Source organism: Daphnia pulex, chromosome 8 (assembly GCF_021134715.1).
Source record: "Daphnia pulex isolate KAP4 chromosome 8, ASM2113471v1".
Lineage (NCBI taxonomy): Eukaryota > Metazoa > Arthropoda > Branchiopoda > Diplostraca > Daphniidae > Daphnia > Daphnia pulex.
In genome coordinates, this window is record NC_060024.1 from 3,336,944 (window position 1) to 3,364,050 (window position 27,107).

Genomic DNA, 27,107 nt, shown 5'->3' on the forward strand with positions numbered 1-27,107 from the left:
AGTCCATGGGATCCTATTGACCCTGATTCTGACGACCGGGGCCAGACGACAGAGGAACTGGATCCTATCCGTAAGATACGTCCTCCTTTCTACACACCCAATCTTCGTTTTGACGATTGTAAAAAGCCTCAAAGGGGTCAGAGCATCGACGAGGAAATGGTTCCGTTTAAAGGCCGCTCCGTGCTGCAGACGATGAAAAAAAACGCCCAATTCAGGCTTCAAAATTTGTAACCGCTGTTGCTCAAGAAGGTATACCTGTTGCTAAAGTTTGAGATCTACTAAGGAGCTCGCTTTGGGGAAAAGCAAGGAAGATCTCGTAATAACGAGGCGGTGAAGGGAGTGGTCGTTGATCTCTGTCAGCCCATGAAATCTTAAAACACTGCATCTTGGGAAATAAAGAAAATTTCCAATACGGATTAGCTTCATTTTTCCATGTAAAGACATAGGAACTTTTCCATCCGTCAACCTCAAGCAACCATTTTTTTTAAATCGGCAATAACCTTTTCTTAATTTATTTAGATTGGAATGAAATATCACCATTTAAAGCAGGAATTTTTTATTTTTTTTTAAAGATTTGGTGGATCTAAATACAACATCAGTAGTAAATCGGGATTTGGTCAATAGAAAAATATTTAATCGATTTTCTGTGATAATTCACTGATAAGTTCAATGTCTTTTTAAGTATGTCATTTTAATATAGTTTCATTTTAGTTTATAGAGATAAATGTATTACTTTTTTGGGCTCAGTATTAATTTTTATCCGCTAATTGATTTTTCAATGACAAGTATTTCGTTATTGGACTCCATACATTTATAGAATTTTTCTTAGTGATATTCATGATTTTGTGAAAGAATAAGTTGCAGCGCTACTGCTTGTCCCTCTTGGTTACTAAAAGAATCGTTTGGAGGCTATTGCTGTTATGACTGAATTTTCGCCGCTAGTGGGTTTCATGTGTGTGGTAGCGTTTTTCATGAACTGACCTCGCCGTTTCACGCTTTCACATATTAGGGGGTAGTGGGGCAAGTGAGGTAGGGTGTAAGTTGGCAAACACCCTTTTTCGTCGTTTTGCAACCGAGGGATTGCATTTTAAAAATTACCTGTTATGGTCTTTACTAATGCGCATCTTGAAAAAAAAATAATTAAATAGGCCAAGTATTATGGGAACAACAAATAAAATATAATTTTCCCTTAAATCGTTTCGTCTATCTCGTTTTCTATATTCTTTTATAGACTTCCCTAATTAACTAAAATTTAGCTTGCTTCTTTTTCTGAACCCGTTTTGTCACAAACTCGTCTGATTTCACGATCAGAGTTAGAATCAGAGTTTTTTTTCTCAAGTTACCCTGATTAGGAAGGATGGTTCTGCCGTTGTTTATGCAGGTTACTTAAAAAAAAACAGAAGTTTCTGTAAAAGTGTATGACCTGAATAAAGTTACCAATCTACCAACGTATGTTGGTTAATGAAGCTGCTCAACTTATACGTTTAGAGCACCCAAACGTTGTAAAATGTAGGTTTATGGAGTATGTATATGGGAGTATGTTTAGAGAAGAGCTGTTTGGTTCTTGCTCTTGTGAGTAAAAAAGTAACTGTAGGCATGGTCTGTTACAAAGTAGACCCACTTTGTATTCTCAATACGCTTATCCATTATCAAAGCCATGAAAACGCTGACTGGACTTTTTCTATTTGTGATGTTGGTGAGGCTCACACGAAGATGTCTTTTAAAATAACAATTTCCGTAAGAACATTCAGAAGAGAGGTGGAGCCAAACAATGCACAGTATCGTTTGATGGTCCAGAAATATTTATTTTTGCAACAAGAACCAGCAAGAGTACCATTTATTTCTTTTCGATGGTTATTTACGAATTGCTGCATCTCCAATCTCAGTATCCATGGGCAGCTTAGTGTAATGTGGGGAATGCTGAATAAATCTCTAATTTGATTTTCGAATCTGCGAAAAAATGTGAAAGACCATCAATTTCTGAAGATGTTGCTGATTCATCATTGTGTAATGTTATGAAAACTATGTGGGACCAAAACCCTAACCTACGACCTGATGCTGCGTACATAATTGCTAAAATGGAACAGCTTTCGATAATGTTACACTGAATTTCCTAAATACTATATATTTCAATTCTTAATTTACTTATTTGTGTTCTATAGGCCACGAAATATTCAAATGACAATGTCGTTCAAAATTCATCTCCTATTCACCTTACAAGCACCACAATATTTCGCCCTGGTTTGTCTTCCTCTTTCAATTCTCTGTTTCCGAACGATCGACAGCTATAAATGCTAAAAGGCTGGAACTACCGAAACGTCAGCTCTTTGTTGATAACTGGACTTATTTTAATCCTGATGAATCTGTGCTTGGGGATCGTGTTTGCTGCAACTATTTCGGTCTGTAAACATTCATGCAAAAATTTCTTTCAGGTTTGTAAGGCGCTTTTTTGGGGCTCGAAAAGGCGCACTTACTTCGAAGAACGGTTCAAGCATTTGGGCCAAACTAGTTTATTTGTTACATAGTACGGAATAAAGACTGAGAGCGAGAAAGGGTTTAACTTACAACTGTCGCCATAGGTAGTTGAAGAGTGAGATGACTAATCTGACTCTTGGAGGCTGCGACGGGGGTTTATATATTCCTGCGCGGCCAGCGCAACGCGTGTCAACCGTAGAAGCAGTAAATTAAAGAGGGTGAAAATCAAGTGAAGTCATTACGAGGGCCGAAAATTGGGCACGGTCATTAAGAATTGGGAAAATGAGATTTGGGAGTTATTCAGTACACCCGAAGCGGGGCGACACAGTATGCGTATCACCAGTCGTAAGGTGACTCAGGCTTTGTACAGAGCTGCGCATTACAGGTTACTACGCAAAAATTTCTTCCTAGTGGCACTGACCAACACACCGTAATCTGACTGTGTCATATTCTGAAGAAATTTCGTCTAGGAGAGAGCGGGGTAAGTAAGGTAGTGTGTAAGTTGGCACCCACCGTTTTTCGTCTTGTTGCGACTGAGGGATTGCATTTTAAAAATTACCTGTTATTGTCTTTAAAAATGTGTGTCTTTAACAAAAATTACTGAAATAGTTCAAGTATTATGCGAACAACAAATAAAATATTTTTTGGCCCATCAATCGTGTCATCCATTTCGTTTTCATTTTTTCTTTTGGGAATTCCCTAGATATCTTAAAGTTTAGTAAAAATAACTTTCTAAAAGGAAATTCTTTTCTCTTAAAGAAACCAATTTTTATTGATTTTGATTAATAAAATTATTCCTTGAAAACGCAATAATAACAAAGACACCTTTTCTTAGGGTTAATTTTCTTGCTGGGTTAGAGAAATGAGGAAAAATTTTCTAAAAATTTAGTTGATGACGCCATCGCCAGGTGTTTTTTAAGCCCATAAGAATAACATGGGCCATTTTACCCCGCTTACATGATAAATTCGCCCCGCGACTCGACCAGCCCCCCCCCCTTCATTTTCAAAGCGCTTTTTGTTTTAAATAAAGAAATTTGCCCTAAAAAAATACGCTTTTGATGGGTAATTTTTTTCTCTTTTTTAAAGCCTTGCGGGGATGAAAATATTGAGAAATAAAGAATTATGGGCTAAAACCACACAAAAAAAGCGTCAACTATGCCGACACTCCACTACGGTTGCCTATTTTCTCTATATTGAAATTTATTTCAGTATCCAGATCAAAAAATTTTTAAGACTTATCAGTGTTTTTTTTTTCATGGAGAATCAAGTCCGAAAACTCGGCGTTTTCGGCAAAGAAATTTTTGTACGACAACGGAATTCCGAGTTCAATGTTGAAAAGTGGAATGTTTATATAATTTCGCTTATTGATTGTTCGTCATGTTTAGCATCTCCACGGCGAAGAGCAATGTGACAGGATCGGCAGAGAATTCAGTATAGATGGGGAAGCTGCTCTGCAACCACAATAAATTACAAAGCGATACACTAAAGTGAAATAAAAATAATAGAAAAAAAAATCTAATTAATGAAAATGGCAAATGAGAGAATTCAAGATAAAGGGAGTAAAGTGGCTCAACTACTGTGAACAGCAGAGCCATGTAAGTGAAACGAATTTTCTATGATTCGCCGTGAAAATTCAGGAAAATTGTAGACAGTGTCACCTACACACGACATTTTCCAAAGTGAAATAGATAACCAAATTGTGAATGCAACCGACCGCTTACTGGGGCACAGCGCTCGCTGTGGAAAGGTCTAGATATAAGCTTGGGAAGTCGGTGAATCTATTTGATGTGAGGTGTGTAGCTCCACCCATTTTACCCGGAAAACGTATTCGTTCATCATGTTCCCGTGAATTAAAAATTATTGCTTGGCAATTTGTATTGCCAAATCACGCAAAGAATGGGCAAACCACATTGAGATCGGCAATGCCATTTAGAAGTTATTGCGGTGAAGTGGTTGCAGCTCAGAGTAGGAAAAGGTAAGTGGTGACTAGACCCCCTTGGTAACCAAGAGGGAATCAGTAAGAAAAGGCTTGTTGATGTTGTATTATAACATGCAACCTTACATTTTGTAATCTCGTGTGGTATCACTACATCATCCTATAACATTATAATTTTAATTTTTAAACTGCTATATATATAGAATAGATACTTGAATTGACTAAACGGTAAAGTAAAGGTTAAAGTCTTGTTAAAGAAGTTTCTTTCCGTGTTTCTAATAATTCTGTTAGTTGTCAGGTAAATAAATTGTACAAACATATTGCATAAAATTTAAATGACATTTGGATGGTTTATATAATAGAATCAAAAATTTTTATAAAAATTGGAGAATGAAGGTTCGGGTAACTGACAGTAGAAAATAGAAACTGAGACAAGAATAGTCGTAATTTTTGGCATTGGAAAAGCATTGAAAATCAATACACAAAAAAGCATTGCAAATTTAACATTAAATCAGTTAAAAGTAGGTGAAGTGAGTGGGCTTTAAAAATGGAAAAATTAGCCTTAAACTACGTATTTTTAATTTGTAGTTACCTTTATTTATTAAACATTAATTCATGTTTAAAAATATTAAAAAAAACTAGACAACCTGCTTCAAGTCTGGGATAATTAACCTGCCCATACTGGCAAGTTGGCACTTTTCTGTGGTTAAACCGTCAACTTTAGGTTCACGATTATCGGTGGGTCTACCCCACGGAAACAGAGGGCGTTTCTTTAAAGTGGGCAATGGCTTTACGTCCTCTACTTAGTCAACTTGTTTCCTTTCGTGTTAATGTTTCTCAATTACTCGAAAGTTTGTAGGATTATAAGTTTGTGAAGTTTGTGGAAAACACATTCATAACCTTTTCAACCAAAAATTAGTTTATATTCTAATAAAAATACCGTATCCAAAAATGGTTTCCCAGATTGATATAACTTATACTCAAATTATAAATTATTTCAATGTTTATTGTAGACGAACGATTCGACTGTTGTTGTTCATTTTTTCTATCCCGTTGTTGTTTTCTATTTTCTATTTACATTCACGAGGGACAGTGAAGGAACACCATTCACAAGTAAGGTCAATCTAATTTATGTTATATAGTTAGCATATTTTTTCGCTATAATCCTGTTGTCTGCATTAATAATCAAACTGATGGTTGAAAAAATATGTCGCTGGTTAACATTATTGTGTTATATTTGGTTCAGAAATTTGAGACAGATTGAGTACATTTTGTCCAGTTTCTTACCTGTTCAAAACTTTTACCTTAACAACTCGGTCATTTTTGGTCTATTTATCGTCACTGTAAAAAAAGCTCTCAATTTTTTCTATACTTGTACTACCGAAAAACAAAAACACGTTTCTTTCATCGGGAGGTGCAAACATAAAAATAAACCGAATATATAAACATTTTCTTTGGGTACAACCTCCTGTTTCGTCATGATATCAATCGAAACCTTACTTGGAGGAGTAAGATCAGCATGAAACGGGTGATTCAAAGTATGTTAACTTTAGTTATAGCCTAATATTTAATAATTTAAACTATTTTCCGGTTATTTGCTAAGTCAGTAAGTCAGAAAGTTAACGATGATCTCGTTTCTATGGTTTTTTACGAAACAAAATTTGCCTTCGAAATTAAATGGGAAAAGCCGGAAGTATTTTCTAGTTTAGGAGAAATTTAATGCGTTCAATGTTTTAGATTGTCTGAAAATAAGTTGTGGACTCTAAAGAATGTTCAAAGACAAGCTATATTTTAAATTTTACAAGTGTAACCAACTAATAAGCTAGTGATTAGATCCACGAACTACAGATTCAAGGGTCAGCGGTACGGTCCTGGCCCAAAACTTAAAGTTTTTATTTCGAAAGGAAGAATAAATACCTTTCGTTATGTAAAACGTACAGATTAGAATAGGCCTAAATCAAGAAAAAATGCACTCCTGGAATGAAAAACGGTCAGAAACGGAAAATCAAAGGTTATGACAAACGAATTGCGCGAGACGGAAAACACGCCTCCATTTTCGTAGGGGAGTGTTATACTAATCGGCTCACTTTTCTTTTGTTTTTAGTATCCTGCGTTACAGTTTTAGTATTTAAAAACTCCACTCGGCTTAAAAAATAAGAAGGAAAATTGGTTACATTTATCCTATTTTTAATTTGTAACCTTTCTTTATTGAACATAATTTCACGTTTAAAAATGTAAAACTAATTAGACATCTTGCCTCAAGTCTGGGGTATCTTTCCCATACAAGCTAGGGGAAGTTAGCACCGCGTTTAATTTATGCTTAGTCAGTAATAATCATGTCCGAATTTTGATGGCAAAAATCATTGGAAAATTAATCAAGCTAATATCCTTGAATTATCAGTGATCAATCGAAGGGTCATTTTCATACGGGAGCCATCTCTTGATAGTGATAGGTCTAAAATAATGTTGAAAAGAAAATCTCTTTCTTCCCTTGGACGGAAGAGGGAGAAAGAGAAAGGGTAAATATTTTGGGATATGGCAACACTGGTGATGGGGAATCGAGGGGAAGAAAACGGAAAACAAATAATTCGTGGTTTCATTTTCGACTTGATTTTCGATGATTTTATTTCTCATTCTTACATTTTTTTAAATTTCCCCCTGATTTTTTTAAAGATTCGCGTTGCTATAATTTTTAATTTTTGTGGAACTCAAATTATAATGAAACCTACCTAAAATACATTTTACCAATTTGCCTTGCTATCAAGCTGCCCCACTCTCCCCTACTTATTTTGATACTCTAGAATGATCCCATTGTTTCGTTCCAACTAACCCATATGGCAACTAGCCCTACCCTTCTCAATACGGAGATTCAGTAATTATAACAATTTTGAAAATGGATATTACCATTGATGTGTAACGCTCAATCTAAATTTCGTCTATCTCTTTTTTTTTTCAAAAAATTCTTGAAGCTATCTGTTTTTCTTACAAGAAAATAGTCTAATTTTGTTGATTTTTCTATAGTTCAATTCTATCGATTGGGATTTGGGGCTATATGTAAAATACAACTTGATGGAGGAGACATACGGAGGAAAATGGAACAAAACCCCAGAAAAATATCATCTTTATAACAACTGCACTTTGGGTAAGATTTTCATTAGAAATAGAGTTCATTAGGAAAAAAATTTTCTATTATCATGGTTTTGAATAATTACTGCATTTATGTTTCAAGTTTTAATACAAAGTAAGAACAGTAATGGCCACGTAAGTTTCTATAGGTGTAGCTCCAAAACCCGCCTTTTTAATGTGTATTGGCAGATGTTATTAGCCTATGATAGAGGTTGAGGTACCTTATTTGCTCGATTCTTAATTTTTTACCGTCCTTCTTTACTTAACTCTACCTCTTAACATCAATTACTAATTTACCCGCTAATTTTAAACTAATCGATGCAGAAATTTCCACAATAACAAACTGATAAATCCTCTGTCATATCACTGTTTCATTTAAGAGGTATTGATGGTTTATTGGGCATCGAATCAATTGTCTGATTATCGACCATAGTTACCCATAGTTTAGAAAGTCACGCTAACTCGTCATTTTCGTAGGTGTAGGGCGAAAGAAATAAAAAAATCGAGGAAATAAGGTAGCTCACACTACAATGGGTAAATTTGAGGGGTATCCGCGAACTAGTTGCGTTTCGGTTTTTCAACTAATAGTAGAGGAAGATATTCTATTATGAAGATATTCGTCTAGTCAGTTCCAGAAGAAGGGCCCTTCTAATGTAGGCTATTCTTTTCCTCCAAAATTCTTTGTTTTTAATGGCACCCATTTTCTATTGGATTTTGTACAGAAAACCTCTACCATACATTGTGTTCAAATAATGCTCAACCTAGAACTTTTTTGAGGGTGCAGTATTTAAACTATACAGTTAATACAATAATTGTTATACATTGAGTACACAAAATAAGTATGCATAATGTATGGCCCCTTGGCTCAATTCTTTATATGGTATTTATTAAATAGAACATTCAAAATAACAAAGCCAAATTGGTTATATTCGGTAGATGATTATCGAGTAATCCGATCTTATATAATATAGCCTGTTGGTTAGCGAATGCAATCGCTTATAAAAAATAGTGAATGCAATAGCTAACTGACGTCATGAAATAGCTGGTTGTAATCACTAACATTAAAAAAAAGGATGCAACAACTAACCGACTTCATTAAATAGCTGTTTCAGTCGCTATAGATTTTATTAGCGATTGCAAACGCTATTCATAACACTTATTTAAGAATTGTCTATATTATATAACCCCTTGGTTAGCAACTTCAATCGCTAACCAACAGACTATATATATTCCCCCTTCATTACCCATTGCAATCGCTATCAAGCACACTGATTTCCAATAATATGTGCTGGGGCCTTGGATATGACATAAATGAAATAAAAATAATCAAATATTTCATTAGATGGGCAAAGAATATTTCCGAATTCTATTTAATATTGTTAAAATAAAATTACAAGTTATATCATATTGAAAATAGGAAAAAAAAAGAATGCTTAAAAACAACATGCGAGTATTGTTGAACAATGGAGACAAAAAAAAAACGAATTTAAAGTATGAATATCAAAAAAATAAAAATAATGTGTGAGCATTTTTGCACAGTGGAGCAGAACAACTAATACCGATCTAATTACAAAGCAAAATATTGTTACGCACGGGTTGCTAATTCTAACACTTGAGGTAGAATCACGTAAGATACTTCAATCCCTCTGCTGACTCCCTTTACACAAAAGCCAGCATGAAGAGATAGATCGCCACTGTTGGTGACTATCCTAGTTTCATTGTCTCAATAGATGTAATTGTAACAATAACAGCACCAATAACAACACCAAAAAAGAGCAAGACAGAAAAGAGACATCCAACGGTCCGAGGCCGGCCGAAAAACCACAGAACTGAGGCCAAGACATAAACTAGGTTAGGTAAGGGGCAAAACAAGGTCACTTTGGAGACAAGATCATGTTTTTTTAGTGTTAATTACTACTACCACTAGAGGACTGACCTTCAAGCCAAAACAATCGTTACAATATTTAGTTGGGGTCTGTGAACTTTACGATTTCAGCCTTAACGTCTGGGATTACTACTCTGTGTTTTTCCCAATGAGGATAATTTGATACGTACTCGCCTTCTCAATTTTGCTAACAATCGCTGCCTCACACCAACCGTGGTTCGTTTTTTTCTTTCCTTGCGTTGCTTTTGTTACGACCCACACCTTTTTATTAACGGGGGTAGGGGAGAGTTGAGTCATTTAGGATTTTTTTTTGTTTATAGGCTATAACTCTCAAATTAATCAACCGATTTGATTAATTTCCTTATTTATGTTTACTGTTCTTATTTGCAATCTTAGTAATTTTTTGGTAATTTTAGAAGAAACGGTTTACCCTGTACAGATTTTCAAAGTTTTTGTAAAATTGAGGGAGGAGACATTGGGTGAATCGGGACACTTGGATGGGTGATGTGGGACAGCTTCAGTTAATCCTATTAAACCACCAGGAAAAATTAAAAAAAAATGAAAATCTATCCGCATTCATGAATTCTATAAGATTGAAAATTTTTCATTTGAATAAAGCTATTAAAAAAAGTTTTCTTATAGCTAAAGAAACGTCTTATCTGAGATGGAGGAAAAATTGAGGGGGCTTGGTTTCGGGTAATCGATTACTCAAATCGATTATCGACTAATAAGGGTCCCTAGAAAAAGCGATGGCACAAAATCCACTTCCGTACCCCCCCTCCCACTGCTGTCCCATGTCGGACAAATCAGCTATCTCAACCCACCCAACACAATGGCTCTTTTTGAAAAATGCTGTTTTGATTCGAAATTATGATGAGAAATGAATAACAAACATGTCAGTATGTTCAAAGTATAAAATGTTTCGATAGTTTTAGTAGGAAACACTAAATAACGGCAAAATTTTTTGCAAAGAAAAGCCGTTTTTTAATTTTCTTACTTAAACCCATATATCATTAGAATACATCCATTCCCATTTCAGGTAATTGTTGATAATTTTAAAATGATTTTAATTTTTTTCCGACCGCTTTCCCATTTGACCCGCGTCCCATTTCACTCAACTCTTTTCTATATAGAGTCTGTTGGTTAGCGATTGACGTGGCTAACCATTTATTATAACCTTTTATTGTTGTTTTTTTTTTTCAATTTATTCTTAGCTAAAAATATTACCTGTTAGATAACAAGTTCATATATCTAAAGGTGCATGTCCCAAAGAGCTTTTGGTTTGAAGCCAGAACACAGCATACAATGGGCAATTTTTATTTTCAAAATTCCACCGTTAATGTCTCGGCAAATAATCCACAGATTATACACGGTTTAAGAAAATTGTAGAGGGAAACAAAATCTACCTTTTTAGTAAATTAGATTTTTTTTGTGGTTTTGTTTGTCAGAAAAATTCTGTACGAAACCCGAAAAATTTCACGATTTTTGGCTACTCCCTGATGGTTTTTATTACTATCTTAAAAAACTATGACAGCTGTGAAATCGCCGATTGCGCAATCCAATTTCCGATACATCAAGACTGGCTCAGTTCATAGTCGCGATTTCCGAAAAATCAAAAACCTTTTGAGTCGTGAACTCATTGTTAAAAACCGGCGGGGTCTCTTGGCCCCTGTATTTCTTATAGGAGAATCCGTTGACTGACAGAAAAATCAAAATTTAAAAAATAACCCAATAACGCAACCCACCAACGAAATATCAATAGAAAAGGTGAAATAAGAATGGTAGTAGACTAAAAACACGAAAAAAGTCGAACACAAATAATTTTACTTCTGCTTTATGCTGCTTTAAGTTCTCCAAATAGCCCCGACGTTGTGTGGCCAATAAGATCCCAACAAAGGGGTCTTAGTATATTATTGAATATTTCTTATTTAAACTATTGTAAATATAAAATAATTAAACAGGCTTGAAGAGGAGATAACTTAAAATATTTTCCATATTTTTTGTAATTTTAAAGTAATCGGGAAAGGCGCTAATTGATTCCAAAGTCAAAGTAGGATTACCCAATTTTAAGACGAAAAATTTATTTTATTTTTAATCCTCAAACCGTTTGTTGTAACAGCCTGAAATTTTGTTTTTAGATGCGCATAACTAAAATCTACACATTATTTCTTCAATATTTTATTCAAATTTTAACCCATAAAGAAATTAGTTGAACCAACCGACCCGAACGTCAGATCTCCCCACTCCCCCTAGTATAACGTATAATTTAAGGTCTAAGTGCTATAATTATATTTGTGTGTATTTTCGACTAACACGCCTGCTACCCTCTAACTCAAAATTTCTATACTAACAAAGACTAGAAAACTTTTGAAGCCCATACGTACAGGAAACTAAAATCAAAATGTAATTCATAGAAATTGATGTTATAAGTCAACTTGTGTAGTGTATAGTAAACTGAGCTAGCATTTCGAAGGCTAGCATGACAATGGTTGAAGGTTCGGTTCTAGCACAATTGGAATATTTTATTCTCTTCTGTAAAATCCCAAATGTTTCTTATAGTGATTTGATACAAGTTTTTCGGGTTTGGAAACCCCAGATCTCATTTTCCAAGCTTTTAGGGCGTTTAACCCCGAAAAATGTGGGAAGTTTTTTTAACAGCGATCTGTCTTAAAATCTACGGAAGAGCAATCTTTTCCCGAAAGATTGCCTTCCTACATAGCAATCTTTTCCCGCTTCACGAAGGAAAGAGAAAAAGTGATGATTTCGAGATATGGCAACTCTGCTTAGAGAGAATCGAGGTGGAAATGGAAATATTAAAATCTGTCTTGAAATTGAATTTCATTGCTATAGGTGAAATACTATGGATGTGATCTTATGACCCGATGTAATGAATCTATTTTTTAAGACCTTTCCCACCTTGTAATATAAGGTAGTAAAAAAATAATAGGGCTTGAATGTAAGCCCAATCCTTACTAATCGTCTTGATCGTACGGATATTTACACAACGCTATAAAAACAACATTTGATGTTGTTGAAAAATTCCCCACAAAAGTCACATCAAAACCCACCCTAGTATTAACCACAGGAAAAAAATTGATTGAATTCCATCAAAAATTCTTTTTAAAAATTCTATTTAAAAACGCGTTTTTCTTGCTGTTTCTACCAGCCTTACTGTACTTTCAGAATCCAATTAGATGTAACGAAATTCAACGCGATACTAAGAGAAATAAAATCTGCATCAGGATTTGAAAAATGAACATCTAAATTCTTTCTCTTACTCTTCAACTTATTGAATTTCTAGTTCATAAAATTATTAATCTACAGTACCTACCAGAAGTTGTGAAACGCACGAGAGAAACTTATGTAAATAGCTGATTTTCGCCACGTTCCCAAAAATCGGGTTTTTGACGGAGGGTATTGAAATTTTTTTTAAAGTAACCATAATGGTTGGTTACTTCCTGAATTTTTTTTTAGATTTTTAGATCTAAGGGGAAGGCAGCTACAAATGGATGTAGAAGTTTGGAAACACGCTGTAGAAGCGTATAAAAAAGTGGCTACTTTGCCGCTCTCTAAATAGCGGAAAAATAACCCTACAAAGACACCAAAAAATGCAAAATAAAGAAATTCGTTAGTTCTATGACAAATGTCAATTTCAAATTTTTTGAGTTCCATTAAATATAATGAATTTCAAATTGAAAATGGGATTTGTCATTTTTGCCTATTCCCCCCTTCTGTCCCACCCCGAGGGTTTGTCACGTGTTCCCCTTTGTTTCATTTTCGTAGGTGGGAAATTTTTACCTTTGCTCTAGAAGGCGTATTTACCCATCCTACGAAACTCCAGGAAGTAGCCAACCATTATGGCTACTTCCAAAGAAAATTTCAATACCCTCCGTCAAAAACCCGATTTTTGGAAAACAAGGCGAAAATCAGCTTTTTACATAAGCTTTTCTCGCGCGTTTCCAAACTTCTGGTAGGTACTGTAAATACAACACTTAAATTGTGTTTTGTTTGCGCAAGTTGCTTCATTTTTTGTTTCTTTCATATACCAAATTATTCAGTTAATATTTAATTTATTCTTGTTTTTTTTTCTGTATCAAGAATATGCAAATTCCAATAAATTGCAGCAAGACCATCCCTGTGTCATTCGACTTATTCAGAACACTTTTCTGCGTCAGCCGTCATCTATACACATCCCTTATAACCTAAACTACCCAGAAAAGTCTGATCCTTCTGATGGACAATCAAAAGGAATTCTTCGACTTTTAAGAAATCAAGTGAGTTTTTTAGTTATTATGCAAATATGTATTACATATACGATTTTACGTAGAAAAAGAAACGCTTGGATCAAGCATACTTTTAAGTAACTCCCAAGCATAGCACATGCTAATAGATATTGAGAATTAAACCTTTAACTTCTGGGATGAGAGTTTGTTCAGCTTTGTCTAGCTTGGAAATGTTAAGGTTGGCGCACGCAAAAATTGTTTTGATTTGATACACAATTTTTGGTGCGCGAATAATATAACCACAGCAGCGACTGAATACTTAATCTGAGGTGTTTCAGTAGTTTTAAAGTGCTGAAACGTTTTATGTTTGTAGCAATGCTTAAAGTTTTTTATTTAAGTAGACTGATTCTATAATAACTAACAATAAAGAACTTAACGCAATGCAATGCACTTATTGTCGGAATGTGGCAAAATTTTTTGAGCCGTAGCCATTATGGGTAGGATAATTACAAGGATAATTCCCCTAATTTACATATAGCTCTACGGAGCGTCCCCTTACTTAGTTCTCGTTAACAAACCTACCCTTCCCTTGATTGGAAAAAAAAAATCAGTTTAATCCTTCCCCTAATGGTTACGTCCAAAACAAGATTCGTCGCATTCCGACGAAAATTTGAATTTCTGGAACGCCAAGAATAACGCCTTTTTCCATAAGTTTCTTTCACGCGTTCCCAAACTTTAGGTAGGCACAGTAAATTAAATACTCTCTTGTCATTTTGTCGTTGCTGTAGAGAAACTAAGCATAAGCATGTTCCCAAAATACTTATTAACATTACAAATTATTATTGAGCTTTAAAATGCTGATGGTAGATACTCTACTTTTATCCTACTATATAAAATTTTAATGAATAAAATAGTCCTATTTTTGTAAAAGAGTAGGGATTTCCTACCTTTCTATACAAAAGTAGAACGAATAAAAAATTCATTCTTGTTAAATTTCCTGCTTTTTCGCCTCTACCATAGAAAAAAGGGAAGAAGTAGAAGACAAAACTTAAGAGTGTACTGAAATTTTTAGTAAAATAAATCTCGATATTTAAAAGAAACAGAAAATTCAAGTCACAGAAAATGGTTATGATACGATTTTAAGTATTAAAAATCGATCTCACACCCCTGTGACCCTCTCACACCCTTGTTTTTTTGTAGTATATTATTATAAGTTAAGTATTCAGTCGCAGCTGTACAATGAAAAGGATTACCGACGCGCGCTCGTCCTTTTATTCCATTATTTCTACAGGGTAATCCATTTAACTATGGATGCGTCCAGACGATATCCGATCGAATTAGTTTTGGTCTCGTGATGTTTAAAAACCAATGGCGTTGCTGAAAGCTAAGTCCAAAATGAAACCACCTAAAGATTAAAAAAAATTTAATCATTGCTTAACTGTTATGTAGAGATCTTTGAAAAAAAACTCTTTTGTTGGGAAGGACATGACATAAATAAGTGTCAACTAGAAAAATGCATAACATCTAGTTGGGTGAGCTGGTTAATGCGTCAGATCGAAAAATGCATTAGATTATTAGGTTACATCATTAGAAGAGAGTTTCAGAGTTCGACTCTTGTTGGGAGCAAGTATTTCACGATAAAAATTTACCAAATAATTTCGCTGGTAATGTAAAAGGATCATAAATATTTCCAAAATGTGTCAATTTTAATTTAGAAACTTCACAATTGCAACGGAAATTAAAGTTTTAGATTGAAAAAATTTATTTAAATGGTAAACATCAAAATATGGAGTGATAGACGGGCAGAACGTTCCAATTGATGTAGTGTATAAGTTGGCATCCACCGTTTTTCGTCCTCTTGCGACTAAGGGAATGTATTTTAAAAATTACTTGTTGTTGTCTTACTAACGCGTCTCTTTAAAAAAATCACTGAAATAGTCCAAGTTTTATGAGAAAAACAAATAAAATAGTTTTTTACCCTTAATTCGTGGCGACCATTTCGTTTTCTTCTTTTTTTCGTGGAATTTCATAGTTAACTTAAAATTTATGAAAAATTAGTTTCTAAAAGATTATTCTTTTCTCTTTCAGAAACTTATTTTTATTTATTTTTGTTTACCAAAATATTGCTTAAAAACGCAATAATAATAAATACACCATTTCTCGGGGAAAATTGTGTTTAGTAAGTAAGTTTAGTAAAAATAACTTTCTTAAAGAAAATTCTTTTCTCTTAAAGAAACAAATTTTTATTGATTTTCATTAATCAAATTATTCCTTGAAAACGCAATAATAACAAAGACACCTTTTCTTAGGGCAAATTATCTTGCTGGGTTAGAGATAGGAGGGAATTTTTTAGGAAAATTTAGTTCATGACGCCATCGCCAGGTGTTCTTTTAGCCAATAAGAATAACATGGGTCTTGTACTCCACGTACGCATGTGCGACATTAAGGCCCAGTCATTCAGGCCCGCGTCTTACAGTCCCATCTTTTTTTACGTGCCTTTCTGGCCCAATTTTGGCGACATTCAGGCCCAAGTTTTTTTAAATAAAATGAAGGTTAAATGTTAATTTGTTTGCATAATAATTCATTTGTTAAAATAATACGAAAGACGGATTTTTAGTGTTAACAAAAGGTAATACCCTAGAAATGTAAATGGTGGCCTAGTGGTTATAGTATTCGTAATCCACACTGTAAACAAGAGTTTAATTCTTAGTGGAACCAAGTTTTGATTGTTGTGTTATATTCTTGTGGTACTGCTCAAAATTATATATTAGTAGTTAATTGATCTTCGTGATAAATCATGACCCAACGAAACAGGCCCGGCAAATAGGACCCTACGAAAATTTTAAAGCGGTCCTATTTCTCCCTTTTATTTCTAAGTTCCTTTAGGAACTCAAAAAATTAATTCACAAGAAATTCGAACTATCCTCCACGAGAGAGAAGGCGGAGCGATGTGTGATACTTCCGCCGCCGTCTATATTCTTTCCCGAAGCTCAGACCATTATGAGTGAAATTCACACATTGCCGTTTCGTTTTTCACATGTTAGCTAGCTGATTCCCGTCTTAATTTTTTCATGAACATATGCCCCTTGATGTTATCTGCCAAAATTCATTTGTTACAAACGTCGTTTTCGCTTCATAACTATCGCTAATTAAAAAAATTAACAAATTTCTGTGTTTTCTTTGCCATTTATTTGTTCCTTAGCTCAATCCCCACTTCAGCGGCTCAGCCTTGAATGCGTCTCTCCCTTTCAGCGGTTCAGCCTTGAACGCGTCTCCTCCCTCTATCTATGCCAATGCCAGTGCTCGGTGAAGTAGGAAATGAACATATTTGAGGAAATAACTCTTACGGATGTTTTTTAAAGCAACAAACGAATATTACTTTTAAGTTTCTTGTTTTACGGGGCTGACGCGAGGCGCTTCTCAAGCCGGCCAGAAGGGTGGTCGAGCGGGGGAGGCTGCAGTCACTCATGGGAGAGGGGTGAGTGAATGGGGCTTTACCAGGGCCATACCATACGCTGCCATATTTCCCCTTCTCTGTACATGTCAGCGGGTGGTCTAGTGGTTATCAACCCGGGTTTCAGTTCGGAAGGGCCGGTGTACAAATCTCGATCAAGTCGAAATAGAAATTTCTTGTGAAAATTTTTGAAAAAATCAGCATCAAGCACTGTAATACCTTGCGGCAACAATTGAATTAAGTAAGTCAACGGTTAGGCTTTACACGACGCACATTTTTAAAAATAATTTAATTTGTTAAAGCAGTAAACGAAAATTAGTATTATAGCAGAATATTTAAGTCCAGTTGTCTAAGATTTCCATCTATCGGTGAAAATGCCGTGGTTTGATAGCGTCATGAAGAATGCGTCTTGGGTTAATCGCCAATCAGCGTTTTATTTATGCCTAAACTGATTGATCATTACTGATTGATCATTATTTAAAAAAGGTTGATAATAGACTCATATTCTTAGGTATGAAATGTATTTCCAACATATTTAACTGTGAAAAATATAAACAAATTATATTGTGCCTGAATGACATTCAAGTCCACCTGCAGGCCCAATTTTTGCGACGTTCAGGCCCAATAAAAGTGAACCTGAGACGCGGGGCTGAATGACCGAGACTGAACGTCGTACCGAGCACAAGCGTACAAGAGTATGTTGCCCCGCGACTCGACAAAACCTTCTTCATTTTCAAAGCGCTTTTGTTTTTAAACAAAGTAATTTGTCATTACTAAAAATACCCTTTAGAACGAAAATTTTTTCCTCTTTTTTTGAGCCTAGCTGGTATAAAAAATATTGAGAAATATAGAAGAATCAAAAACTAAAAAAGCTTCAACTAGTACAACTCTCCCCTACATATTTGTTCACTTTACAATAGCTTACCATATATTTCAAAATCAAATAGCCTTACCATATATTTAAAAATCAAATAGTACCTGTGTACTAAAAAAAATTTAAGTGATCATAGTGTTGAAACTCATAATCAAATTCCGCAGGAAACCTTTTTTCTCAATATTAAAGTAAAACTACATTATCGAAAACTAGCATAATAAAAAACCGAGTGGCTTTTTTCAAAATTCATGTAAAAGTGATAATTTGGAAAGTGGCAATGCTGTAAACTGTAAACTAATTCGAGCTGTACAAGAACTTAGAAAATCTGCTGATCGAAAACTGATTCGATTTAATAACGACTGGAAGCACCCTATACTACCCATTATAGTACTGCACTGCACCATACTAGTGATCCAGAAGTGGCATAATTTAATTTAACGAAACTGAACTAAAAACAAATTTTTAAATTTACAGACTAATGGCTTTTTCATCGAGTGTGGTGGGTATGATGGGGAACACCTATCTAATACTCTATTTATGGAGCGATTCCTGAACTGGAAGGGCATGCTTATTGAAGCAAATAAAAAGTCTTTTGATTTACTTTCAACCCGTAATAGAAAAGCTTACATGTCACCTGTTTGTCTCAGTACAAACCCATACCCCATGCAAGTAAGACACTTCTTTAAATTGTAGAAAATGATTGCCCTAAGAAACGTTCTATAGTGAAATAAGAAAAGATTGGTCTTTCTGTAAAGTACTGTTTATCAGATTATCAGGTTGTATGGACTAACACTTAACCACACCTATAGGAACTACAGTACCCACCAAACTATTAGGTACACCCCCCTATTTTAAGTGCATTCTTATGGCACTACGTGTCCTAGAAAAAATGCAATAACTCTTGAACCGCTTGGGCTAGATTTTTTTTCTTTTGGCACTGAGTAGATTTAATGATGATCTACATTTTTTCTACACATGAAGTTGTCGTAGGATTAATCCCCACGGCGCTACGGTATCGTTCAGTTTATTAGGTACACCCGTTTTCCCCCATATGCGCCGTGTTAAATACGGCGTTTTCAAAAATTTACAAAAAATACTAAAAGTAAAGCTAAATTTTTTTTCTTTGTGCCAAAAGAAGCGCAATTCTTCACTCTATACGAATATAAAGAATGATTCACAATAAAATCAACTCAGAGAACCCTTCCCTATACCCTAAAGGTTTCCACTTCAAAATTTGTCAAAATTTCTAATGCCTATGGGGGCGACAGTGCAAGTGTGTAGTAAAAAGAACAAATTTTGAAGTGGAAAACAATGGTCAGTCATTGAATTTTTCATAAGATTGTCACTAAAAAATCACTAACGATCATTTTTCAATCATAAATCAATTCACAAAATCTGTAAAAAATCGTCGGAAAATATTATTTCTAAAATTATAATAATTATACATCTATCATAAGAAACGGGAATTAAAGTATGATACTTCACAAAGTAATTGAACTATTCACTGAATCATCACGTAAACATCCACGAAATGTAATCTTTTGATTAATTCTGCTTAATGCTCGATTTTCTACTGATAGTATAAATTTTTAGTGATTTTCAGTAAACGTTTGATTCTGGGTTCTGTAAAACCTTGATTAAAGGAGATATTTCTGCAGAAATATCTCCATTGATTCTTAAAATGGCAGTGGTCTAGAGTGGCACGGAATATCTAATCCCTAGTAAAACAAGATATCTTACTCCTATCTTTAAGATATATATATTTCTAGCCGATGTATTTAGTTCTCTAAGATATCTATTGTATATCAAAAAATCATATCAAATTTAAATGTCTTTATAGATATCTACCAGCTAACTGCTAGATATATCACGAGATATTCAATAAACCTTGTCTTGCTATTGTGTTTGCGTAGCTAAGATATCTTTGAGTCCTTCTTTAGACATCTTATTAAGAAGTCTTTGTACTGGTGTCTTATAAATATCTACTAGATGTATTTGAAAAGACATCTTTTCATTCATTATTTCTAAGTTGATATATTAGGAAACCCGCTATACTTCTGTAGGTAAATAAAAAAATGGTGCTACAACTGTTTATGTTATAAGTTAAAAGAAATATACTTTCTAAAAAGTTCCTCTCATATCTTATATAAATATCCCACTTTAAAGGCGTTGCAGTTAGATCACGCCACAAAACCAGAAGAATAATTTTTATATGCAAGTTAAGTGAGCACTGTGAGCGTGCAAGTTGCACACCTTACTGGTGTGTGATATGCTATGCGCATTCTAAACAGTCGATAAGCTAACAAACTTCGTTATAAAAAATGACCTATTATAATAATTATTGTGGCGTGCTGGTAACGCACTAGCGTACGTCAAGAACTTCCGGGTTCTATTCCCGAACATGTCAAAGCTTCTTTCTATGTCAGATCAATTCAAGATGGTCTATAGTAAATTTATTTAAAATAAAAATGAAGAAAAATAATGAAATGGAATATAAGAAGAGAAAAGAGGTTAAAGAGAAGGGGCCTTAAAATTTATTACTAATTTCCATCAAGATATCTGGAAAGTGGCTTTTAGGATATTCGTAAAATATATTAATAAGATATCTCCAGCCCATGACATTTAGCTAGTACAAAGCTAGTAGAAAGATATCTAAGATGTATTTGCCATAGATGTGTACGCTATCTTTAAGGTCGTATGAAGATATCTTGTTCCACTAGGGATTCAATCAAACTTAATGCCATTCGATAGAGCTAGTTAAGCAGATTTGAATGGTATAAGAAAAATTTTGTTCAAATGAACGCATCCCTGAGTAAATCCACTTAATAGTTTTTGGTTTACCGGGCTTCCGTAGAGTCTTTGGCCGCCCCTAAGCCCACTCCTGAGCCCACCTCTCGTCCCTTGAGGGATCTTTTTCGCAGTCCCTGATACCCTTTTTCTGCGAAATTTTTTTCCCGATACCGGAATCGTACTGGGACCCTTGTGCACAGTGGGCTAATTAAATATCAGCATTAAAACATCTTTGATTTGTCAGTGATTAAACCAAAGGGTGTTTTCATACGGGGAGGCACACCTTAATTTAAGTGCACCCCTACGTTTAGCTATTAGGCCTACACTATTAAGTGGGGACTTTCATTTTTCACTTATTATAGGGGCTAAGTCTGGGTACAAATCTTTTGCTGTGTAAGTATTTTTTTAATAATTATTTTTGTTGATTTACCCGTAAGACGTTTTTTAAAGAAAAATGTGTGTCTTATTATTTATCTTATTCACCTGACTCGTGTCCTCCGCGAGAGGATTTGTTTTTATAGAGAACTTACAGAAGTTTTGAACTATTTATTCTATTCAAAAAAAGTCCTAACAGGAATAAAATATTAAAGGTTTTCGCAATAACCTATTTCGGTGTATCGTATAGCTTCTTGAAACGTTGTTGGTGCAATTGGACAGTTGTTTTTCATATTTGTAGGCGACTTTCATCTAAATCACCCTCGTCGTGCTGCCTACGGCTGCCTTCAATCCTCTTTTGCCCTGAGGGCCTAAAGGAGAATGACGAAAAGGGTGTGATTTGGATGAAGGTTGTCTGCAAATTGATCAAAAATTAAGCACCGCAATGGTGAAATGCGACGCGGAAAAGAGAGACTTTCAGTTTTCTATTGTCATTCAATTCTGTACAAAAGAATGGAAAAATTATTGATTAAAAAAATACAAAGAAGCTAGTTTTTTTTGCAGTCCGGATTAGTTTGTTTTAACGGAATATAAAATTTTCCTATCGCTCTCTCATAGGGCACTATGGGTTTGCTAATATTAAACATATGCCCGCCCCTATAGACCAACGCCCATGTTTTAGATAGCAAAAAATTTAACTGTAAAAGTTTTACTGGTACTCTCTAAGAAATACTGTCCGCTAAAAGGAGACATGTGTCTAGATATATCTTGACAAAAATTTCTCTTCATCTGCTCCGAGACATGATGTCTACTTAAAGGAGACATCATGTCTAGAAAATGTTTGATTGCCCCCATACCCTTTAAAATTGTTTTCATGTTGGTAAACAGAAAATTAATTGACTTCTCGCAGCTCAGCTTGATAATCAACGGTTTGTCGATATGCCCTGCCACTGAGACAGTTTTTCTTGGCCTCACAGTCGACCTTCGCTTAAATTGACTAGCCCATGTTAACCGTAAAATTGCAGCGGCAAAACGTGCTTTTTTTTCTCTCATAGTGGCATTGAAATCAACGTGGGGCTATGACAAACGTAGACTAAAATTTTTATACCACTCTATAGTTAATCCTATCCTATTGTATGGCTGTTCTGTTTGTGCCCCAATGCTGTCTTCTAAAAAAGTATAAAGCTAATCCACTCGTTTCAACGTTCTGTTACCCTTGTGCTTTCCAGTGCCTTCAAATCTGTCTCTACAGAGAGTTTGTTGCCTTGCTCTCTCCAATATCCCTCCGATTGATTTGCGAGTGCTTGAAACCACTTATATGCGTTATTGCTCTAACTCCACTGGCTACTTCTCTCTTGCGTCCTCGAAGTGGTTAACAAGCCGTTTTCCTGGCCTTACCACCCTCGCCAAATATTATTTGTCCATACTGCACTCTCCCTTATTACTGCCTCCTTGGGAGCCTTTTTCGCAACCTTCTCTCCTTGTCGAAGGGTGCGAGTTGCTAGCCCCTAATGACAAATATGTTCGCATCTCTGTTGCTGCCGCAGCGTCACGCGGATCTTTTCGTGATTGTTACGTGGCGACTAGCAACGCTGAAATCACAGATTTAGTAATGGACCTGTTCCCTCCGACTGTGCGTTTCTTGCTTTACAGCTCACGGTTCTGAGTGCCATCATGATGGCTTCCCGTGTAGTAGAAGAGGGTCTCAGTGTCGATATAATTGCCATAGACCCTTCTGCCTTTATTTTCTCTCGTTATTTTTCCAAAATTCCTGTAATCCAACGTCTCTGTCTATACAAGCTTGTCCCCTCTCGAGACAAAATACGATTGTTTAATTGCCAGCTTTCAAAGCCTGCAGGCCTTCAGTTTGCCATCGCTGGTTGTCAACTTCCTTGTAACAGTCTTGATAACCTCCCCACGTTACTTCCATTTAAATCTTCATCTCGACTCTCGATGAAAAAGATAGCCGAAGATTTGTGGGATTAGGAATGGCAGAGCTGCTCAAATAAAAAAAAGACAAGGGAATTTTTCCCAACGATTTAGTCCGTCAGACCTATTCCCTCTCACCAGCTTTGCCGTCAGATCACTCAAGTCCTTACCGGCCATTCTCTCGTCAAAGAATATCAGTTCCGTTTTAAATTTGCCAACTCTCCGGTCTGTACCTGTGGTAGTCTTACTGAGTCAGTGGAGCACTTTATTTTTCACTGTGTGCTCTTTTGCAAACAACGTCTTCCTTTAGCTGCGACTTGCATCTCTATTTATGGTTCTTGGTCTCGGCCATTGGATTCAATTCCATCGAACTCCATTTTATGGGAAGCCTTTCGGCTGTTTTTGCGCTCAACCATACGACTAATGCTGAAAGAGGTGTAGGGCGATATCCGATAATTTGCTTGAATATTGGCTCTAATCTCTATTCTCTTCCCTTCTTGTGACCCTACCGCTCTCGATGCTCAATCTTGGCCCTAAGATTTACTAAGGCTGTCTCGGAGGTCATCTTGCGGTTTTTAATCATCGTGTAAAATTGCGGCTCTTCTCCCCTTCTGGTCAGGAGATTGTGAGCCCTTGCGTTTTACTTGTATATATTGATTTGATGCACAATCTCTAACTTCAAGCAAGCCAGAGATTTTCCCGCTGTAACTGCGTTCACCGCTCTTTGCATCGGTGGAGGTTCTACCGGTGGCCACCGGTAGACGGTCTTGAAGTTGCAACCAAACCGGTTAGACTCCTAAAGCCATGCAGAGCTCGCGGATGTTCGCCTGCCCAGCGTGGTGTAAAGAGACTCAGTTTCCTTTACTCATGTTGTCTTATTCATGTATTCGTCCTTCGCCATGTTACCATGTGTACATATGTGTTGTATCTATTGCCAGTATTTTCGTATAATTCATCCGAGCGACACTCCGTCAGGAGGTTACACCCAGTTAAAGTATTAAAAAATAATACCATACCCTAATTCTTTGTTACGAAAAGAAAATGTGCGAAAAGGAAACATCACCGAAACTCTCCCTTTTTATCTCACTACCCAGCAACTCGATCTCCTCCCTCGAACTCCTCCCTAAGATTTTTTTACTCCCATTATTTAACTTTCTATTAGCAAAATTATTCTATTTAATTTTCTTTATGGATTCACCCAGGTTCAAACCTAAGATCTCCTTGTACCTCAATTAATAGCTCAGAGTTCAACTGACTCAGCCATTATTATTTCTTATGGTAAGTTGAAAGGGGTTTGAATTTATATTACTAGATATCATTCAATAGCGAATATTTCTTAATCTTACATGAACTATCGTATCAACTATTTGCCATGCATACACGCATCAATGGCTTTTGAAACTTAGTGGACTAATGAAGGTGACAAGGTAAAAAAAAATTCCGATGGTGATAACGATTGTGCCGTCAATCAGTAAATTAAACGGCTAAACACGACATTTCTTAAGCATGATGGGTGATGTGAGAAGTGGGGAGGGAGTGCCAATAGAATAGAACATTTCTTAAGCATGATGGGTGATGTGAGAAGTGGGGAGGGAGTGTCAATAGAAATCAACCCAAATCTAACCCGCTTTCACGTTTTTTCCCACCAATTGTTTTTCCAACAAGCCTAACATCGACCAAAAAAAATTTCCCTTATCTCTTTGCTGTCCTTTCCATCCCGATTCCAGCTTTTGATCCCACTCCCATCTACTTTTAACTGAAAGGTAGGAATCTGTTGGCCGATTGACAGCGAGTGGGGCAAGTTCTGACGAAAGACGTAAAAAAAACCGGGTTTTTCGCGTTTGTTCAAAGGTGATTGTACAAAGATTGGTTTCTAGACATGATGTCCGGATATATCTAGACACACAGCCTAGAAAATTTTCTGGACATATCATGTCTAGACTCATATATCTAGACAGTATTTCTTAGAGGGTATCTCATAACGCTACCGACTGAGCTATTAAACCATAGGCCAACCAATTTCGTTACCAATTAGAAACATTGCTATATATTATGGTCAGGAATAACCAAATTGGAACTAAATTTTTCATAAACCAAAATCGTCAACACGATAAACTAAACTTTTCTATCATGATGTATGGGGAAATAGCCATTTATTTATTGCAAACAACATTATCTAAATGAATGATCAGCTTTGGCTTTTATCTATAAGGAACGCGAGTAAGAATTGGAGAAAATGGTGGCCTGCTTAGTGGGAATTCGGCCACTTGGGCCTATCACTTAATTAAATATTACTCGTCCAATGAATTCCACAACAAAACAATTTATTTTGGGATTTGCGATAAAAGAAGGTCAATAAAACTGGAACGACGCAAATCTGGAGTACAAAATTAACAAGCTTTTATTTTTTATTTTAATTGTTTTAGGTCACATGATTTTTGGTTTTAGGTTCCACAAGAAATGGGGATATGGGTTTATTATACACTTGATTCGTTGACTGCTTGTTAATACTGTTTTATTAAATTATTTTTCATATATTTTTCAAGGTTTTCTACAATACAACACATACACTTCGAAGTTCTATTGTTGAGAAAGAAGAAACAACATTTGGGCAAGAAACAGGAAGTCAAAGCAGTGAATATTTTTTAACAAACAATTCAGAAAACGTTTACAAAACACAATGTTTTCCATTATATTCGTTACTACTTGCTGTTGGCAGAACGCAAATCGATTATTTCAGTTTAGACGTTGAAGGTTCTGAATACAAGATACTGAAAACCATTCCTTGGGAAAAAGTTGATATCAAGGTAATTTATTCTCCATATACAATAAAAAAGTTAGCAGTGAAACATAAAATAATTTAGAACAACAAATTTTGGGGATTTACTTAGTTAGGGCTTGGACTTTCATGTACTAAAAATCTTAGAAATTTGCCCTACAAATATGGGTTTAAATGTAAATAAAACATGGTAAATATGCAAGATAAAGGGAAAATAAGTACTTTTACATACCATTACATAAAGGTTAACTTATAAAAAATCACAAAATGGCGAGGGTTTTATAAAAAGACAACGAACATGGATTACATGATACCTAACAGAAGTAGAGGTACGGCCGCACATTAAAAAATTTCTTTTTAGAAAATTTATCACTTATTTGCTCGTTAATTTTTTTTTACCGTAATTCTTTACTTATCTCTACCTATTAACATCAATTACTAATTTACCCACGATATCGCAAACGTTACGCAATCCTAATGTCTAATGCTAAAATGAAACTAAATAGATGCAAAAATTTTCACAGTAAAAAACTGATCAATCCTCTGTCATATCACCGAAAGTTTAATTTAAGAGCTATTGCTTGTTAATTGGGCATTGATTCAAATATTGTCTGATAATCGGCCATGGTTACGGATAGTTTAGAAAGTCGTATCAACAAATCATGTTCCGATGAGTAAGGGGGTGGAGGGTAAAACATAATCGAAGTAAGTAAAAGAGAGAAAAAGAATTTTTTTCATCTTTTTTTCTGTCTCGCCAGATTTACTGTGCTTGTCTTTAAACAAAAATTTTGCGTATGGCAAAGCCAAACAATATTTGCATAGATACTTCAATATTTTTTTCCCTGTTTCTAAGCGTGGTTTTGGGATAATCTCAAACCACAAAATTTTAAAAACTTAGAAAACCCAATTTTTCGTTGAGATGATTTGGTTATTTTTAAATTCTATGTGATTTGATGATTTAACACTGAATTCTTGATTTATTTCAGACATTGACTGTGGAGTGGGATCATACTGTTGAAGGTGAAGGAGCCATAACACGCTTATTAGTAAACAATGGGTTTGTCAAATTTGGTCACATTGAAATGTCATACTCACGTGAAGTTGTTTTCGTCCAAGACTTTCTTAAGGATCTCAGACTTTATGAATAATAAACGTTAAAAAATAAATTTTGAAAAGGTTAATGAAAATTTGAGGTTACTAACCATTAAGTACATGTAATCTTTTTTTAATGAAATCTAAATTTTCATGGTTTTTGACACTT

At 35.2% G+C, this 27,107-nt stretch overlaps 1 protein-coding gene across 1 annotated transcript; it reads left to right on the forward strand.

Annotated features, from left to right (window-relative positions):
* Window positions 1-5,303: 5,303 nt before the first annotated feature.
* Window positions 5,304-26,994, forward strand: LOC124200519. The gene is made up of 6 exons (XM_046596789.1): window positions 5,304-5,524; window positions 7,433-7,553; window positions 13,521-13,696; window positions 18,448-18,642; window positions 25,614-25,874; window positions 26,833-26,994. The coding sequence occupies exons 1-6, from the start codon at window positions 5,363-5,365 to the stop codon at window positions 26,992-26,994; spliced, it is 1,077 nt and encodes a 358-aa protein (XP_046452745.1). The 5' UTR covers window positions 5,304-5,362.
* Window positions 26,995-27,107: the final 113 nt, after the last annotated feature.

Bases quoted from the DNA above. Each gene is read 5' to 3' on its own strand.
- LOC124200519 (XM_046596789.1), top strand. From the start codon at position 5,363: ATGGTTTCCCAGATTGATATAACTTATACTCAAATTATAAATTATTTC. The intron at 7,554-13,520 runs GTAAGATTTTCA...TTCTGTATCAAG, and splicing joins TTATAACAACTGCACTTTGG to AATATGCAAATTCCAATAAA. The intron at 18,643-25,613 runs GTAAGACACTTC...ATATTTTTCAAG, and splicing joins CAAACCCATACCCCATGCAA to GTTTTCTACAATACAACACA.